Below are 19,153 nucleotides of genomic sequence, written 5' to 3'. Positions count from 1 at the left end.
CTCTTAGACTTTATCTGGGTGGTTCGTTGTATTCAAAGACCGAAAATAAAGTAAATTCGAAAAAGAAAAAGGTGTAGGAAAAGGTTGGGGGAAATTTTCGGCAAAGATTGGTTGTCAAGGGTATGGGATCCTTATTTCAATTTTTATGCGTTTATTTGATTTTTTCCTCGTGTATTTAATGTCGTATATATACGTGTTTGCACTTGTAGGCCAAAGTAAAAATCCCCTTTATTACCATTACATCGGAAATCGTCAAAAAATCGTGGTTTCGTTGATGAACATTCTTATGTCAATATTAGCCAGTTACAAAGTTGGTGTCCAATTACATCAGAACATTATGATATAGTACTTGCATGTTCAACTTACACACTACTGTGACAGTTATAAATACCTCAAAATGGTTAAACTTTCAAATCACGAAAGAGATTTGGAAGCACAAGATTGCCACCGGGGGAAAGGGCGAACATTCAACTATCTGGCACATCCGTCCTCAACATGCACAAATACATTAGACAAACACATTTCCATCGCCATGGCTACCGTCTTACAACAAACGGGGAGAAATAGAAGATGAAAACGATGCAATATCGCGTCTTGAAAGATTAGAAGATTAACAATTTTCAACAACGTGAAAGGCCGCGAAATTTCGACGTCGAACCATCACGAATGTTTGTGATTACCTGCGATAAACCTAAAACATTTGGATGGTTTTGAGGTTTTCCGCTCGAGACACTCAGAAGGTGAGGAATTTATCACTTTATACGAGAGGCCGTGGGTATTATAAGTGCAATGTTTGACCTACGATAAAATTCGCACGAACAACAAACAACAGCAGTTTCTATACAGAAATTTAGCATAAGTACGACTTTGCTATAAGATAAAATTTTCTAACCAATAAAACATGAGATCTACGAGTTCCAAATCCAATTACAATATATAAATAAATCAATAATAAAACCGCAAGTAGCGGACCAAATATGACTTTATATAAAGTTCCTTCATGATACAAACACGGTATACCGCGACTTACGATTATGTAATACACGGTCGACCGTCTTCATTTAGTCATGAATACTACACTCATAATTCATAAATACTAAATTTAAACATAAAAGACCAACATCCCTTCTTTAAAATGCCTTCAAGAAAACTGTCAATAGTTGGTCGAACGGAAATCGGTATTAAGATGACTTTCGCAATGACGACAACGCGTTTAATGTGAAAGCGCGATTGCTCATTGTTGTTAACGAATATCCTTTAGTTTAAGAATATCTCACTTTTTAAATACTCGTTCTGCGTGCGTTGTAAACAAATCCTGTCGAGAAACGGAAATTGAAACGATTAACAAATATTGCTTGGTGCTAGAGAAACTGTCTTTTCGCAGCAATAAATTTATCGACTAGAAGAAATTCTCTTGACTTTAGATCGCTGTAGCAATATTTTAGAAAGCAAGCCAATAAAGGTTTTATCAGGTTAGAGTTAAGAGGTATCTTTCATACCATCAAACAAAATAATTTGTGAACTTTACAATGAAGGTAATTTGAATCTATGATCAAACTGCAACATCCTTTGCCTAATTGTCTTCCGTACTTGATAAAAGTAATTAATACATGCAAAATAAGTTATAAAATATGAAGGAGTGCTCATTCGAGCTCACAAATAAAAAAAATATATGAGTAGAGTCCAAAAGAGCTATAAAAGGTAAAATTCGTTAATTTTTCAATAGGCGCATGATCACCAAGAGCTCAATTCACTGCAGTCACGCACACGCTTGCAGGTCAACAGTGCAAGATTGTTATTGGAATTCGAGACAAATTCCAAAAAATAAACATTTCTTTTTCTTGATGTTCATTATATAACAGGGTCTCGATGGAGTATTCGTGAGTCGTTAAATTTTCCATGTTTGTCGTAACGATACTCCCGGGTTAAATCCATTTACTTCAAACCATTTACTTTGTCGTAATCAATAAACCTAATTATAAGATCATTGATCGTTGCAAAAGGAGATTAGTATTTTCCAGTGGTGTTTAAAAGGTTTGAAAACCACCTCGGCGCAGGCTGTACAAACAGTACAATACTGTCAAAGGTTATGTTACAAAATTGATAAAAATACGTTCTTTAAAATGGTTCTAAGATTTTCAATTAAAGCAAATGTTGCTAGTCATCAAATATTTTTGTTGGAAATCATTATATATCTTTTTTCTGGTTCGTCGGTAGGCAGTTAATTATAAAACCTGTTTATCGCTAGTCGGTAAACCCCATCGAGACCCTTGTATAAAAACAAACAAGAGCTGGGGTATCAAACACCCAGTCTTTCTCGGAGCTCTTATTTTCTATCTTTATTTTGTGTCTACGGGTTGAAATGTGTTTTAAAAGTACGATACATCGAAACAATTCCGAAGACTTATTAATAAGAACGAGACGACATGATATAATTTAAATAAATATTTAGTTATTCAGATAATGTTATACATCTGCACAGCTCAGCCCATTGCAAAATTGGGACTTTATCGCCTGTATTTAAAAAGACGACTCGCATTCGCGCATTCGCTGTTCACACGCACTGTGGAGCTTCAAAATCGCTCCATTATTATTCGAAGAGGGTATATTTTCACTACACCGATTGCTTGATGTGAAATAACCATGACCAGCCGACAATTTAAAGAACTACAGTATAAAGCAAATTCCGAAAAAGCAAGACATCTTGAGATTGCAAAATATGCATCAAAAAAACGAGAAGAAATTTTCGAATTTTTAAATATCATTCTGTCTGTGGATGACTTTGAAATAAAGTCGAAATTTACAGTTCACTTCTCGTCTTGTTTTGATGCATATTTTGCAATCTCAAGATGTCTTGCTTTTTCGGAATTTGCTTGATGTGAAATATTTTAGCGAAAATCTTTCCATCAATGGAGAAACTGAGTTTTCCATTCGAGTTCGTCATTTAGTGGAAGCACTATATCTGCGTTGCACCCACGCAACGATTGAGAGCTTGCGCGAACTTTTAGAATACGGGAGTAAATACTTTTCTCCCTTCATAGTTATGGATTTGTGCTTATATGATCAATAACAATCTTCTCCCTTCATAGTTATGGATTTGTGCTTATATGATCAATAACAATCTTCTCCCTTCATAGTTATGGATTTGTGCCTATATGATCAATAACAATCTTCTCCCTTCATAGTTATGGATTTGTGCTTATATGATCAATAACAATCTTCTCCCTTCATAGTTATGGATTTGTGCATATATGATCAATAACAATCTTATTATTGCTTGGCTAAAATTTCATCCAAGCAGCACGCGTTCTTATAGAATAAAATATCCAAATAATTTTCTATGACTAGAATGAGACTATCACATATGTTCGAACGATTATTTCCAAGATCAAGCACTCCAATGAACTCTCGCTAACTATCAAATGTTTGTGTAACCACACCAGCTAAGCATTATATCAAGTTAATAACGATATCCATATGATTTTCCCATTAACTTTCCATACACAGTAGGCAGAACAAGTGATACCTTTCTATCTCATTTCGATCAGCGACGCTGTGGCTAGCATCTACTTAATCGAACTGTTTCTTTGTACATGCATGGTTTTGAGAATGTAACATGTTGATTTACAGAAACACCTGCTGCAGTTGTTTGATGTTTTCATGAAATTTGGTCTTTGTTGTCAGGTTTGGTTATTTACGTTTTAATTGTTTCTACTTTTTCCTAATAATCAATCATCAGAGATTTTTATGAAAATGGAAGACATCAAACTAATGTCCATTGTTGATTAAAGGCGTGAAAATCTTATTCTTTGAGCGCCTACCTCCTCGGTTGCATGAAGTTTCTGAAAACATCAGTATAAGACCACCGAGGACAATATGATGACATTTCAAAACACAGTTCTAGTTTCATTCATATTTTAATATCATAGATAATAACATCACGTTGTTGTGATGTCCTCAGGTATAGTAACAAGACAATCATTGTCTTCAATGTTCTACGAACTGAACTACAGATCAACTGTGGACTATGATGATATTTCAAAACACAGTTCTAGTTTAATTCATATGTTCATATCATAGATAAGAACATCACGTTGTTGTGATGTACTCAGGTATAGTAACAAGATAATCATTGTCTTCCATGTTCTACCAAATGAGCTACAGATCAACTGTGGACTATGATGATATTTCAAAACACAGTTCTAGTTTCTTTCATATCTTAATATTATAGAAAAATACAGTACAGTAACAAGATAATCATTATCAACGTCCAGTGTTCAATAACGTACACCACAACACCGCTGTATTTCAAATGTTTTAAAAACATCTCCAATTTACATTGTGGCCATACTTAAGAATATTTAAAAATAATAAAACTCGGTTTTCATGGTGCTGTCACGCTTTACTGGCATTCTCCCAAACCTTAAGATCCTAACTTTACATTTCATAAAGATGAACACACCTGCAAAATTTCTTCAAGTCTCGTAAGACATGGCATGTACACGGGCTTACGCATAAAACATTTTATATTACGCAAAATCGTAAAGTTCATAATTTCATATTGTATTAATCTTTTTCTACGTAGAATGTCACAGACATCGACAGAACCTCCAATTTTGGCCAAACAAATATCTGTCCAGGATAACACAAGAGGAAGAGATACAGTTGAAATCTATGTAGGAGACAGTAGCTGAATACGAAGAGAAGTTCTTTGACACCCTCATCCCAGTCCTACTCACTTTTGTCGTGTTTCAAACATTGAACTAAAATACATGGAACGCCATCTGAAGCAAATAATTGAAGCCAAATCTTACACTCATAGAAACGCGAGATTACACCCTGACACGCGTGTTCAGTGTTTCGAGATTCTCTCGCGGAGTGAAAATTGATTGAACTACACACGCGTGTCTGGGTGTAGTATTTTCATTCGTCATTTTCATTGACGTAATCGTCAACACCATAGAACCCAGTTTTACTCACTATGTCGTGGTTTCAAATCATTCACAGCATAGAACCCAATCCTATTCGTGTGATATGGGTGGAGATTTTAACAGCTAACCATTTAGTTCGACCTTATATAGAAAGCGAAGAGCGACGATATTTTATCAACACATGAAAATATTCATTTGTTGACTTCCGAGAAACCGAGTTCGTTTGAACGCAATTGCAAAGACCGAATAAGCGGTAGACGCCGCTATAATAATGCTTCAGAAAAACAGCAAATGCGACAAGGTTCGAAAGATTCCAGAAAAAAAATACCGGAACTTTACAACGATTACACAAGATATCAATATCATCGAAAATCAAATAAAGTAGGTGAAAATTCAAACAAAAAAAGACGCCAGGCAATTCAGCATCCTGTAATTTCTGTAGCTGGAAAAACGTCTTGATAGTTTCACTTTTATTTATCCACTTAATGTATGTTGGATAGCTGTTGATTTTTATTTGTTTTTCATCTACTTATATGCGCCAAGAGTTTCTTTCAATAATCTCTAACCTTCACAAATACTTTCGCAAAGCCCGCTTTAAACTTAGCCTGATTTTGCTGGCAGTTAGCAGACATTCCGCTCACAAACTGCACTAGAAGTAATCCAATATTTTTAATCTATTCATCTAACGCCAAAAAAGTGCTTCGTGTTTTATCCAGTAAACGAACTCGTTTTTTTAACTACAGGAAAAGCATCGAAAACACAAATCAAGATCGCATCGAAAACGGAAAGAAGAGATAACGTAAGAAAGTGTATTAATTCATACAGACTTTAAGGAAGGTTGATTTTGATTCCAAGAACTATTTGTTCATAGAACAATATTCGAAATTACAAGTTTCAAAGTTCATAAAAATATAGGCACAAATTTGTAAATGAAACCATTCATTGGTATAGCTGAAAAACAGTAGCTAATTGAAAGTCAAATTAGACATATTCTCAAATTTATAATGGACTTTTCAACTTTGCCACGACACTTTTTCAAGTGGACGCATCACAAAACGCGAAGACATTATCTATGATAGTAAAATGTTATAGAGAAGCTAGTGAGAACTATGCTTGAAAATATCATCATAAGCCCTATTCAGACGTCATAAACTAACCCGGGTTTAACTCACGATTATTTTTTTGCGTGTAAACACTACTGAACTAGGTTCAACCTAGGATAAACTCAACCTACTTCTTGAGATAGATTGAGTTCAACCCAGGTAAAACCTGGGTTAGTAGTGTTTACAAGCAAAAATGAACCTGGGTTAAACCCGGATTAATTTTTAACTTGGGTAGAAACCGGATTAATTTTAACCTGGGTTGAACCCAGTATAGTTTATGCCGTGTGAATAGGGCTATAGTCCACCTTTGGTCTTGCAGTTCAGTTGGTAGAACATTGAAGACAATGATTATCTTATGACTATACCTGAGTACATCACAATGAACTTGATGTAATTATCTTAACGGTGATAATTTTTGCACAAAAGAAGGTTAACACGAGTATTATCGCCGTTCTTTACAGGACAGGTAGTTTACCAAAACTCTTTCAAAGAGTGAAAGATTTCTTCACGAGAAAGACAGACAACAACAAGGAAAATCGCAGGAAAAAATCACCCAACAGAGAAAGAAAAGAACACGAACATTTTCACCGACACGGCACGCAACGCGCTAAACACAAACGCGAACTTTCCGGGAAGCTATTTCGCAGTGCAAGCGATTCAGACCTTGAAGCGGTAAAACACCATCGCCGCCATCGAGGATCGCTTCATAAAAAAAGCACGAGAGATGACATGCTCCGACAAAATAAACATTGGAAGTCAAGGAGACATCACGATAAGCTATCCAGCATTTACGAGAGCAGTGATCGCTCAGGGAGAACGGGTACTAGTGATGGTGGGAAGTTAATGGTTACCAGGAGAGGTAAGATGACATTCAATGATACTGACGGTTACAAGGATACAGACACCAGGAGAATGAACGGAAAAATTCATAAGAAACGCGATACAAGCGATGGTAGCCACTCACACGAGTCTTCGTCGCACGAAAAGAGACGGTCTTCACACCACAGGCGATCGCGAAGTAAGGAGTACCAAAGTTTGAAAAAGAAATGGGCAAAACAACACGAGAGTTTCGAGAATGATTTGGAGAAGATGGAAAAGTTGCTAGAGATGATAGGAATGAAGAAAACAGAGGGATGGTTGGAATTGAGGGTAAGAAAGGCCATAGTTACTGGTTGATAGTATTTTCGGTACACGATAAAGAATGATTTTCAATTAGGTAAAAGTTACTGAGACCAAGTTTTAAGTCAATTACAGTAAACGTTTTGTTATTATTAATATCACGATACAAACACCATTATAAACTTCAAAGTTATGTTTGCTAAAGGTCTCTAAAGGGGGTGGTGGTGGTAATCTTTTATTGCGAATCAAGTTAGTCCTCATTGTGGAAGTTTTTCTTCTGAATCTCAAGCCCTTCCCACTAGCAGTGAAAACTTTTATTCTCCTCCCCCTGCAGTGAGCCCTATATGTCCCTGGCAGTGAAAACCTTTATTCTCTTCCCCCGGCAGTGAACCCTATTGTTTGTGCTAGCTTAATACTACCTTGGAAGCGATATCCTTTACATCAGTCCCAGGTAGGTACCCTTTTATACTCCTAGGCAATAAACGCTCAATATGTTCCGCCTTGGCAGTAAGACCATAGATGTCCCTGGCAGTGAGACCCCATATGTCCGTAGCAATGAGACCCTATATGTCTCTAGCAACGAGATCCTATATGTCTCTGGCAGAGACCCTATATGTCCCTGGCAGTGAGACCCTATATGTCCCTGGCAGTGAGACCCTATATGTCCTTGACAGTGAGAACCTATATGTCCCTGGCAGTGAGAACCTATAAGTCCCTGGCAGTGAGAACCTATATGTCCCTGGCAGTGAGGCCCAGTGCTGTAGAACTAAATTTATCAGAGGGGGGCTCTCTTGACGTTTTTGTCAATAATGCCATTTTAAAATTACCCATTTCAAAGGTAGAAGGGAAGCTTCTCCCCAAGCGCCCCTCCCCCTTCTACAGCACTGGTGAGGCCCTATATGTTTTAGGCAGTGAGACCTTTATGCTACCCCTGATTGTGTGAATTCTTTCCAGAGTTCTGAAAGCACCACTTTGTTAGAAAGACTTGAAGCAACTCAGGAGAAATGCGTGGCTGAAGTTGACTTTACGCGTCACGTGCTCATTTGTAAACTTCAGCGACTTGAGAATAGACTGGAGGAGAGTTTATCAAGTATGGACTATAGTAATAATAATCATTTGTTGATGGATAACCAAGGAAGAAGCGTCAACGAAATAAGAGACGAAATGTCCAAGGAGTATAGAGATCTGAGAAAATTACTTGAAGAAACGAGTACTCAACTTAAACAGGTTTTGGATGAAAAACAACCAACAGAAATCGACGGAGAAGGTAATGAAGTTTTAATCAATTATTACTGAATGTTATCGTATAGTAGTGCATTGTATTGTATTGTATTGTATTGTATTGTATTGTATTGTATTGTATTGTATTGCATTGCATTGCATTGTATTGTATTGTATTGTATTGCATTGCATTGCATTGTATCGTATCGTATCGTATTGTATTGTATCATATTGTATTTTATTGTACTGTATTGTATTGTACTGTGTTGTATTGTATTGTATTGTACTGTATTGTATTGTATTGTACTGTATTGTATTGTATTGTATTGTGTTTATTTTATAAAAACATTTCAACTTATTTCTGCGTCCACATAATGAAGAGATAATGAAGAAATTCGTTCCATTTTCACGATAGAAACAGCTTCACCTCTTCGAAAACGATTAAACACTCAAATTCGAGAAAGAAACGAAGATGCAAGCACGACTGACGTTCCTTTCCCAGAGTTGTCTCACCATCCTTTAAATACTCGTGATTCGAGAGAAAAAAAACTTGTGAAGCAGACCTCAACAAAATCGGAAAAGAAAGACACTGCTCGTTCAAAGGCAAAAAATGTAAGAACACAAAAATCTGTAAACGAACGAACTAAATCGACGAAAAAAGACAAAGTAGCGTTAGAAAAGGCGGGAAGATCTTCCCCGACAATCACACGAGTTACGACTTATGTATGAAACTTATTCTCTAGATTTTTGTATGAACTGCAAGCTGTACATTATACATGTAAAATTGAATATACGATAATATATTTTTGTACGTAAATTTTGGTGTATTACTTGACAGTTTAATGTTGACTGCGAACAGTGACGTAGCTGACTTCGATAAGTAGGAGGCAAAGATTCATACATGTATATTTTATAATTCGGCCTACCATTCATATGTGAATACCCTCCTCCCCGGTAATTATCCAGGTTGCTACGGCAATGACTGCTAGAGTACCTTTATAACAAAACAAAATACACACTACCGTAATCAATATTCTAATCTAAAGGTTTCTACAATTAGTTTAAGCTGTTTTAGTCTACTACAAATAACATGTACTTCATGTAAAAAAGTTCGAATAACATTTTGAGTATTTATTAAGTATCGGCTTTTTTGTGTTTTTTTAAAGAAATAAAAGTTGTTTACTGTGTTTGCACAGGCTTATGAAACCGAAGAGACCTTTGAGAGAAGTCAAGAGCAGATCAATGTAAGCCAAGAACAAAGGTCGAGGGTTGAACATGTTCGAGAGTTTTCACACCAGCCAGTGCAAACACGAAAAACATCTTTTATCTATTTTATAAAATAACAATAATGCGAAACATATAGATAAAACAAATGTTTCAATTTTCTTCTAGCATGTATTCACGATTGATTTGCATATTCTCTTTAATGATTAAGCTCAGATCAGTTTGTACTGGCTAATGCAAACATAGTTATTGACCAATCAGCGCACACGTTTCATTGTTTTTATTTAATAATAAGGGGATCACATGGGTCCATTACTGATGTAACAATTACGTGGGATCAAACAGGAACATACGGGATAATGATATGTACTTTGTCAGTAATGGGAAATATTAATTAAAATATGTGAAATTCATGTTCAACTCCACAGAATAATATGTAAATGATAAATATCGAACCGCGTGGTACATTTCCTCGTATATTTTACGCAAATAAATTTCGCAATTTTAGATTTCCAAGCGGAGTTTAAAGTCAAAGTACAAAACAGCCCCCATAGTATAGCACACTTCATTAACTCAACATAGATCTTATGCCAATCTTACCATTTCATGCACATCAAATTTTTCAACGACAATAGCGGCGGCGCCTCCACCTCCATTACAAATGCTTGCTAAACCTTTTTCACCAGGATTCAAATTATGAACAAGATGACCGACAAGGCGAGCACCTGACATCCTGTTAAACAAGAAAAACGTTCTGCTTGAATCACGTGGAGATATTCTTGGATTGCAACCAATCTCCTCGGAATTACCAAACAACGTGACTCGCCCACGTCGGCCGGTGCCGACAATGGCATTGATAAAATATTCTTTTGTATTTGATAACCAACATGGCTGCCGTAACATGCACACCCACCTATTGTTGTTGAGGAGCCGGTTTCGTGAAAGTTGGATTAAAACGCAAACGGAATATTTTTGCAAATTTACAAATCTACTTAATCTAGTACTCGTCAACGACAATGTTTTATGTGTTCTTAAGGATAAGCAGGTCAGGTTTCAAAGTTTATTGTTAGAAACAAGAAATGTACTGATTAAATTTCCATATTTCGAAGACACATTTCAGCACGCGTACCATCTCAATTTCCGCGGAGAATCTATGAAGAAAATATCAATATTTTTCTCACCCTATAGGATGCCCAAGTGAAACAGCTCCGCCATTTATATTAACTTTAGCTGGATCTAAACCCAAGATCTACAAAAAAACATCGGCAAATTATTCATATCAAGCACAAAATCATACAAAGACAAAAACTCATTAAAAAAGAAGTTTATCAAAGTACATAAACTTTATGTAAGACACATACCACCATGTTGGCTAGGACAACTACATAAACTTCATGTAAGACACACATACCGCCATGTTGGCTAGGACAACTACATAAACTTCATGTAAGACACACATACCGCCATATTGGCTAGGACAACTACATAAACTTCATGTAAGACACACATACCGCCATATTGGCTAGGACAACAGCACTGAATGCTTCGTTTATCTCCCACATTGTAATATCCTCCTTTTTTAGACCAGTCAACTGCAACAGCTGTTTAAAAGTTACATCACGTGTTTAAAAAGTTCATCACTTGCCCATAAAGTTTCATCACGAGTTTAAAAAACTCACCACGTGCTTAAAAAGTTTCATCACGTGTTTAAAAGATTTCATCTTGTGGTTGAAAAGTTTCATCACGTGGTTAAAAGTATCGGTGGTTGAAAAGTTAAGTCACATGATGAAAAAGATTCATGACGTAGCAAAAATAATTCCTCACATGATCGACAGTATTAATCACGTGGCTGAAAAGTTTCATTATGTGTTTGAAAAATTTCATCAAGTGACAAAACGTTTTATCACGTGGTCGAAAAGTTTTACGACGTTGTAAAAAGTTCCATCAAGTGCTTGAAAAAATACACCGCGTCGCAAAAAGTTTTATAGACAACACCATAGCTTGCAGTGGGCTAAAATCGATGAAAAAAAATCAGCAAAATTTACCTTAGGCATGGCTGAAGCAGGAGCAACAGAAAAGTCGATTGGCGCAACAGCTGCATCACAGAAACCTCGAAGTAAATGAAATATCACTTGAGAGGAAACACAAAATGTTTGACAAAATCTACAACATATGAAACTGAAATTTTGAAAAATCATATTTCGAGCACGACAATTTCAAGAAATGTGAATGGTTTGAACCCGTTTTAAACCCGTTTTGAACATGTTCAAAGAAACAATCTTGTAAACTCGAAATTTGAGTTATATTGACAAGAGATAATATCTAAAAGTTTACAAGATGATGTCTTTTGGAGCATGTTTTATGTTAAAATTTTCAAGAAATCGTATCACCATGCCTGACGGCAAAATGGCTATTCAAAAATCAGTTGTGCCCGAAAGATTTCTCTGAAAGGCAATTCATTTTCAAAAGAAGTAAGTGGGCACATCTGATTAAATGAATATTCACTACTCCCCCCCTCCCCCCCACGATGGGTCCTGTCCAAAATGCAATGAAGTTTGCAGTCGTTTGAATGTTTTAAAGTACGCTATAGCAAGGTACATCGTTCTTTTATTCATACCAATAATTCTTGCTAAAGGTTTAACGTTCATTTTCTCAGCGACTTTACCAGTCATTAAGACAAGTGCTGCTGCACCATCATTTAGTGTGCTGGCATTGGCAGCAGTGATAGTACCTAAGGATATAGAAGAACATAGTGGTACACTGAAGGATAGCTGAAGTGATGGTATTTTAAGGGAATAGTAGAACGTAGGCAGTTCAGTCAAGTACATCTGGAGTTAAATTAGAGCATTTAAGTGTAAGGTAGGTGCAAATACATCGAAATAAACGCCTTCCTAGTTATCTTAGAGTTATATTTCAACCAATCAGAGCTCCAAAAAGGATGTTGTTTGAATGATTTGAAAGAAAAATAAATTTCTTTGGCTGTGGGATTTTCATTTATTATAAAACCAGTCAAAATTTGGTAACTATGTTGAGATATAACAACTACAACTCAAATATAAATTTAGAACTGAAATAAACAGATATCCACGATGCTTTAATCGAGAAAAGGATTTCTATTTGACAACTAGTTCCAATCCTTTTCGCGTGTTCAGATCATCTGGTTATTTATATAGGATAAAAAATTCATGAAACTTGCTGAACTTGCTAAGCAACGACGAACAATGATGAACAATGATGAACAATGATGAACGATGATGAACAACGATGAACAATGATGAACAATGATGAACAATGATGAACAATGATGAACGATGATGAAACAAACTTTACCAACCTCCTTCTTTCTTAAACACTGGTTTAAGTTGAGTAAATTTATCAAAATTAACTTTCTTGAATTCCTCATCCTCGTCAATGACAATGTCGGGTTTTCCTTATTTTATAAAATAAATAACAGGAGAATATGAAGTTACTAAAGTTTAATTGTACGTCGGAGTTATTAGATATTTCACCCTTAGAACGGTGGCGTAGCTAACATCGAAAATTGAAAGGGGTCATTATTCACAAAAGTTTCTTATAATCTGCAGAAAACATTTGATTTCAAAGGAACCTAATAGACCACGAATATATGAACATTGCCCCTCCACATATCGAGCTGGCTACTCCACTGCCTTTGAAAATCTCTTATGTGAATACAAAATTCAGAGTAATAAGTAAAAAGGAGTTTAAGAAACCACAGGAGCTTGCGGGCAGCTGTAAAACTTGGAACCTTCAAATATCAAACAGATGCATGCTCATCAAACACAGCCCAAATTACCTCTTTTTTGTGGTATAGCAACAGGAACTATTTCTTTCTTGAAAACACCTTTCTGCAACGATTTGACTAGTTACAACACCAATTAAATTATACTTCATGTAAAGAGAGTTGGAGATCACCTCATTCGCAGATGCAGATCTCTTGTAAGATGTGATTGCAAACTCGTCCTGATCTTCTCGTGTGAGATTGTGATCCTTAACAGTCTTCTCAGTACAGCTTCCCTAAATGGAACGAGTTTGGTTAGGTAACGCTATCAAACATTTAAGGACGTTATGAATTTGATATAGTGAAAGATTTAACGTGATTTTCCACTTCAAATTCAATTTATAGACACATGTCAAAACTGATTTTAAATGATACTTTATTTGAAACGATGAAAGTATCCAAAAAAAATGAACTATTTTTTGGATACTTTCATCGCACATTTACTTATATTGGAGATAAATGTGAAAACTACGGTGCTAGTGAACACTGAAATGTTTTTGAAATCACTTTCAAAAGAAATTATTCGGGCACAACTGAATATATGAATAACTCCCCCCCCCCCTCAATTCAACGTTCTTGCTACGTCCCTGTAGACCAGGCCTTTTTAAAGGTACGCCAAGCCTTTGACAATGTAGACCAGGCCTTTTTAAAGGCACGCCAAGCCTTTGACAATGTAGACGAGGCCTTTAACGGCGCAAGCTAGGCCTCGGCTAAATGGCTAAATTTTAACAACATACCATATGGATCTGGTTATAAACATCCCATAGACCATCTTTTACAATACCATCCTACAAAATACAAAACAGTGTTCCCGTTTGTTCCCGATGATCCTTCCGTGTAGCGCATGCGCATAATGTACCTACATATCCCTCACCTGTAAGGTGTGTCCACCATAAGAAGGTGCATCTCTGTTCATATAAAATGGTACATTGGACATACTTTCCATGCCACCAGCAACCATGATTTCCTAGAATTCAAGATCAACCCGGGGAGAAAAAAAAATGTCAAAACCAGTGTGAGGACAGTTAGTCACCCTACACTTTCTGGTAAGAATTGAACATTGACGATAAGCTGACTTCACTATCATAATTTATACAAAACCAGAAACCATTAAAATGGAAACTAGTTTGTTTATGTATGTGTTGTTAAATTATCGTTGCTATGGCACGCAACTAGCTACCGTCAAAACGTGAACTTAAACGATTACGTCATGTATGTTGTCATTAAAACACAGAACACAAATATAGAGAAGAGTCACTTGTGTCGGAACCTTTGATGTTTTTGTCCTCGCGCATGTCGTGCCGCGCATGGTGGCCGCCATTATTCCAGCCAGAAGATTAGGGTTTTTGACTTTTTCCAAACCTTTAAAATGATCCGAAGTCATTTCTTAAGTCAAAATATACTTGAATTCATTATTAAATACTGACGTCATGTAATTTTAACGGTTGGAAAAAAGAGAGAAATCCTAATCATCTGGCTGGAATAATGGCCGACATGAGGACGCGTTGTACACAGGAGTGACCCTTCTGTATAATCATTATTCAAGTCAACAGAAGTCAACAGGGGCGAACTTTGTAATTCTAGAACTAATATTTTATTTCATTGATTGTCCAGTTCAAATTGTAGTAGATTTCTTTTTTTAAGAGAATTTGGAAGAGTTCAAAAAAAAATAGAAACCGCTATAAATTCAATGAATGAACAAAAAAACACAAAAGTAATCAGATCTCAATACCTAAATCACAAGACAAACAAAGAATCAGATTACTAACGATACATGTGCTATTGACTTACAATTACTTGTGTTTCTACAATTGAATCAAGTACGGCAACATAGTGTCGAATCAATTGAATGATTTTCAATGCAACGTCTACCTATCCTTCTCCCCCGTATTTACATACCTGACTACAACAAGCCAATGATTGGGCAGTAAGCCTCTCCCCCGTATTTATATACATGACTACCACAAGCCAATGATAGTGCAGTAAGCCTCTCCCCCCGTATTTACATACCTGACTACAACAAGCCAATGTTTGGACAGTAAGCCTCTCCCCACGTATTTATATATATGACTACCACAAGCCAATGATTGGGCAGTAAGCCTCTCCCCCGTATTTACATACCTGACTACCACAAGCCAATGACTGGGCAGCAAACATGATTGACTTCATGCCGGAAGCGCAAACTTTATTGATCGTTGTGCAAGGTGTTGACGTCGGTAAGCCTGGGGAAAATCAAAAAATAAACACGGTTAACAACGGATAGGGTAGAATAACGGATAGAGTAGAATAACGTTTAGGGCAGAATAACGTATAGGGTAGAATAACGGATAGGGTAGAATAACGGATATCCCAATCAATTGCAATCGATTTAATATCATCACATTAAATTTATTGAAAAGTTTACTAGAAACGAAACTTTTATCGATGACATAAAAGAAACAATTTAAAAATTTAAAACAATTTTTGTTTTAGAGAGAAGTCAACTGGCCATTAAGTTGATCAAATCTCAATCAGACTGCCAAGACTCATCAAGCTTCGACAGTGAAAAATTTTAAATGTTGTGGAACTTATGACGAGGACCGAAATTTATGGGGGTTTTCGTAACATTTCTCCATGACTGAATATTCATGGGTTTTTTTTGTATGTAGCAGAAAATATTCACAGTTAGCTCCGCGCAGTATAAAGTTAAAGCACGAACTAACAGCGCGAATTCTTTAGTGTAATTCATTCAAACTCAATTGCTCAATAATTCTGGCACACGCAGGAAAGTTTCAGCCACAAACCGTAGCATCCCTATATGCATCCCATAGACTAAAATTTAGATGATCATGGATATGAGGGGATAACTTTGGACATAATAGACCACAATGCGCCACAGATCATTGATATGAAGGGATAATTGTGGATTTGATGTATCATATATTGGGTATCATAGATGTGAGTTGGTGACTGAGGGGGCAACTATGGATGTAATGTATCATAATGGGTTATGTATCATAGATACCCAAGGATAACTGTGGATGTAATGTGAATACTATCTGAATGTATCATAAATTACCATAAATAAGAGGGACAATTACCTGCACCAAGGGCAGCTTGACGTGTTGGAGCTTGACCAGCACCTGCAGCACAAACATTTCCCATAAATACTTCCTGAACATCATCAGTGGAAACACCTAAGTATGAAAAAGTTGGTACGCTAGATGTACATGACAAACAACAAGGAATGAGTTCTTTCAATCTTGAAGTAGTATTGATGTCAGTTTTTATTGTGAACATTATGGAAGGTACGCACTGCTGATATAAATGTGTGTACTTTAGTACAGCAAGTACCTTTTATATTTATTGAAAAAATTTAAAAATTTTTTTATATTTACATGGTGTTATACATATAAAATAGTTTATATTCGAGAACATGGCAATTGTGAATTCTGTATTAAATATATCATAATTTAAATTGCAACACAGTTTCAGGGAGAGCGTAGTAAAAACAATATTTTCAACTTGCTATGTAAATAGTGTTTTGACAGTGGAGGTAAATGGAGTTGGTTATCCAGGGATTTTCTACGACAATTGGTACAAACATTTCACAAAAAAAACAAACTCATAAAACTCATAAACAAGTTCACACACATTGATTAAAAATTGTTTGACTCATATTGCTTCCCCAATTCCCAATATTTCATGAAGAGGCTCTCAATACTTCATAAAAAGTCCCTCACTATGTATGTCTTTTGTTTAGACAAAACATTATGATGTATAATTATCTTTAAAGTCACAATAATGTCCAGCTTCATAATGAGCATAACACACTTCCTACATTGATTAAGTACCTGCTCGTTCAACAGCTGCTTGAATGGCAACAGATCCAAGTTTTGACACTGGAACAGATGACAGTGAACTTCTGAAAGAGCCAATGGGAGTTCTTGCTGCACTTACTATAACAACATCCTATGAAATATAATTGAAAATTTGGTAAACAAGAAGTGGCTTAGTTAGACATTGGGGGATGGGGGCGGGGGGACAAAGTTCCTTAAGTGGCTTAAGTGGTTATTGTCACCTAACTAATTTCTACAAAGATTTAATTTTTGCACCTGATAGTCCTTCAACCACCTCAAGTCAACTATACTGTAAATAAAACTAACTCGAACAATAGTAAATTAATCATGAGTGTTTAAATAAAATGAAAATTAATAAAGCCTGTTTCAAACGTCAAACTTTACATGTAGAAAATGCATTAAAGACAAGAGAAAATGAGATGAGCTTCCGCACTATCTTTCATTTAAAATGCGTTCAGCTCATGTAAATTTTGACATTTGAAATGGGCCTATGATATCAACTTTCAAAATCAAACTGGGAGCAACATAACTAATTTTCACATGCAAAAAAACAACTATAGAACATAATGAATGTCTTCTTAAAGAAATATGAGAATTTTCACAGTATAATTTTCAAATTTATATGATTAAATATGAGAAAATTCACGATGCGTTTGTTCAAATCACTTTCCCAAATTGTTCTTAAGTTTGTCAAAAATTATGTAATCACACTAATTACAGATAATTAGCGAAACCGGAAACGTTACGAAATTAAAGCTTATCTTCAAATGTTCGCAAACATAAACACCATTCACATTAATTAAAATAAGACCTGTGTATGAAATTAGATAAGAATCAGCATCAGGTTAACACGATTAATGAAAGCTACAGAGTATATTTCAAATTCTCATACAAATGTTTTTAATGTACTCTTCTGACTTCGAGTCAAGAATCAAGATTCGTCCGTGCATCAAAAGTTAAACATGCACTGCGCAAATGTTTATCATAGAATATAAGCAATATTTGACTACTTTCATACAAAATTATACGTAGATATACGGGCCGTATACACCATTGTCAGTTCGACAAGCCAAAACTTCTTACCTCGCTAGTTGAAAAACTACGGCATATTTTAAAGATCTGATTATGTGTTTAAGGAATAAATAGCTGTAATCTTATCATCTTAAGTATATGAAACAACGCTTGAATAATTTTGCAAGCGTCAAAGGATACGGAACGATGACATTTGCCCAAATATGCAGAAAATTTGGAGTTTCGACATAACAAGCTGGCAGCCATGTTGAACCTTCCCGCCTCTGTCAATCCTTCAAGTCCGAATAATAGTCCGATCGGAGATTCCGAATTACCCGAAACAGTCCAGTCAGCATTTTCTGAGTTTGTTAACAAATTGTACAAGTTTCCAAATTTTCACTATTTTCTTGCAGGGACGGCGCCATGAAATAGAACCTAGGGTCTACTACTATATTTACTAAATTCACTGCGTCTTACTTTGCCTTAAGTTAAGATAAAATGTGTAAATGTTAGGAAAAAATTTATCTTGGGGAAAAAAGGGGAGAGGGAGGGGGGCAGGAAAAACTTAAGCCTTGTGAAAAAGTGGCGCCGTGCTTGTGTTTTGATTCTTTCTTAATTTCATTCGGCTAACGTAAAGTATTGATTTATGGCCCAAAGATATCAAGAGCACGTGATATTCACGTGAACACCGATACTATTCATCAACACAAGGGGTAGCTCATTTTCATGTTAAAATCCATAATCAAAATTGATTTCGATAGAAACGTAAAATATACATATTGCACACAGCCCCCCTCCCCTTAATAAATCTACTTTCCACCGTTCAGCTCACCAATTTGTCATATTTCCAAAGCAAATCTATATCTTTCTATAGCGATATGAACACGACTATCTTTAAAGTACAAC

General features: G+C 35.9%; 2 protein-coding genes across 4 annotated transcripts; one reads left to right on the top strand and one right to left on the bottom strand.

Moving 5' to 3' along the window:
• The first annotated feature begins 564 nt into the window (after positions 1–564).
• Positions 565–9,191, top strand: LOC124441999 (myosin-9-like). 2 transcript variants are annotated; one of them, XM_046992480.1, is made up of 7 exons: positions 565–740; positions 4,586–4,676; positions 5,082–5,312; positions 5,675–5,730; positions 6,496–7,183; positions 8,108–8,420; positions 8,790–9,191. In XM_046992480.1, exons 2-7 carry the CDS (start codon positions 4,587–4,589, stop codon positions 9,101–9,103), a joined length of 1,692 nt encoding a protein of 563 aa, XP_046848436.1. In that variant the 5' UTR covers positions 565–740; position 4,586; the 3' UTR covers positions 9,104–9,191. The 2 variants fall into 2 exon arrangements, with proteins under 2 accessions (XP_046848436.1, XP_046848437.1); XM_046992481.1 differs by lacking the exon at positions 565–740 and adding an exon at positions 3,606–3,684.
• On the bottom strand, positions 9,119–18,534 carry LOC124442000 (acetyl-CoA acetyltransferase, mitochondrial-like). Of its 2 annotated transcripts, XM_046992483.1 has the most exons (16): positions 18,449–18,534; positions 18,320–18,355; positions 17,231–17,348; positions 16,478–16,573; positions 15,519–15,619; positions 14,272–14,364; positions 14,135–14,185; positions 13,532–13,633; positions 13,413–13,464; positions 12,933–13,028; positions 12,216–12,329; positions 11,644–11,708; positions 11,110–11,199; positions 10,780–10,847; positions 10,199–10,331; positions 9,119–9,368 (listed from the first exon to the last, which is right to left on the bottom strand). In XM_046992483.1, the coding sequence occupies exons 1-16, from the start codon at positions 18,512–18,514 to the stop codon at positions 9,360–9,362; spliced, it is 1,290 nt and encodes a 429-aa protein (XP_046848439.1). In that variant the 5' UTR covers positions 18,515–18,534; the 3' UTR covers positions 9,119–9,359. The 2 variants fall into 2 exon arrangements, with proteins under 2 accessions (XP_046848439.1, XP_046848438.1); XM_046992482.1 differs by lacking the exon at positions 9,119–9,368 and having other exon boundaries at positions 9,864–10,331.
• Between the last annotated feature and the right edge of the window lie 619 nt (positions 18,535–19,153).

The sequence above is a fragment of the Xenia sp. Carnegie-2017 genome, unplaced genomic scaffold (assembly GCF_021976095.1).
Source record: "Xenia sp. Carnegie-2017 unplaced genomic scaffold, XeniaSp_v1 HiC_scaffold_20, whole genome shotgun sequence".
In the NCBI taxonomy this organism is placed as follows: domain Eukaryota; kingdom Metazoa; phylum Cnidaria; class Anthozoa; order Malacalcyonacea; family Xeniidae; genus Xenia; species Xenia sp. Carnegie-2017.
Note: the sequence above shows the minus strand (reverse complement) of the source record. Positions and strands in the feature narration are given on the sequence as shown.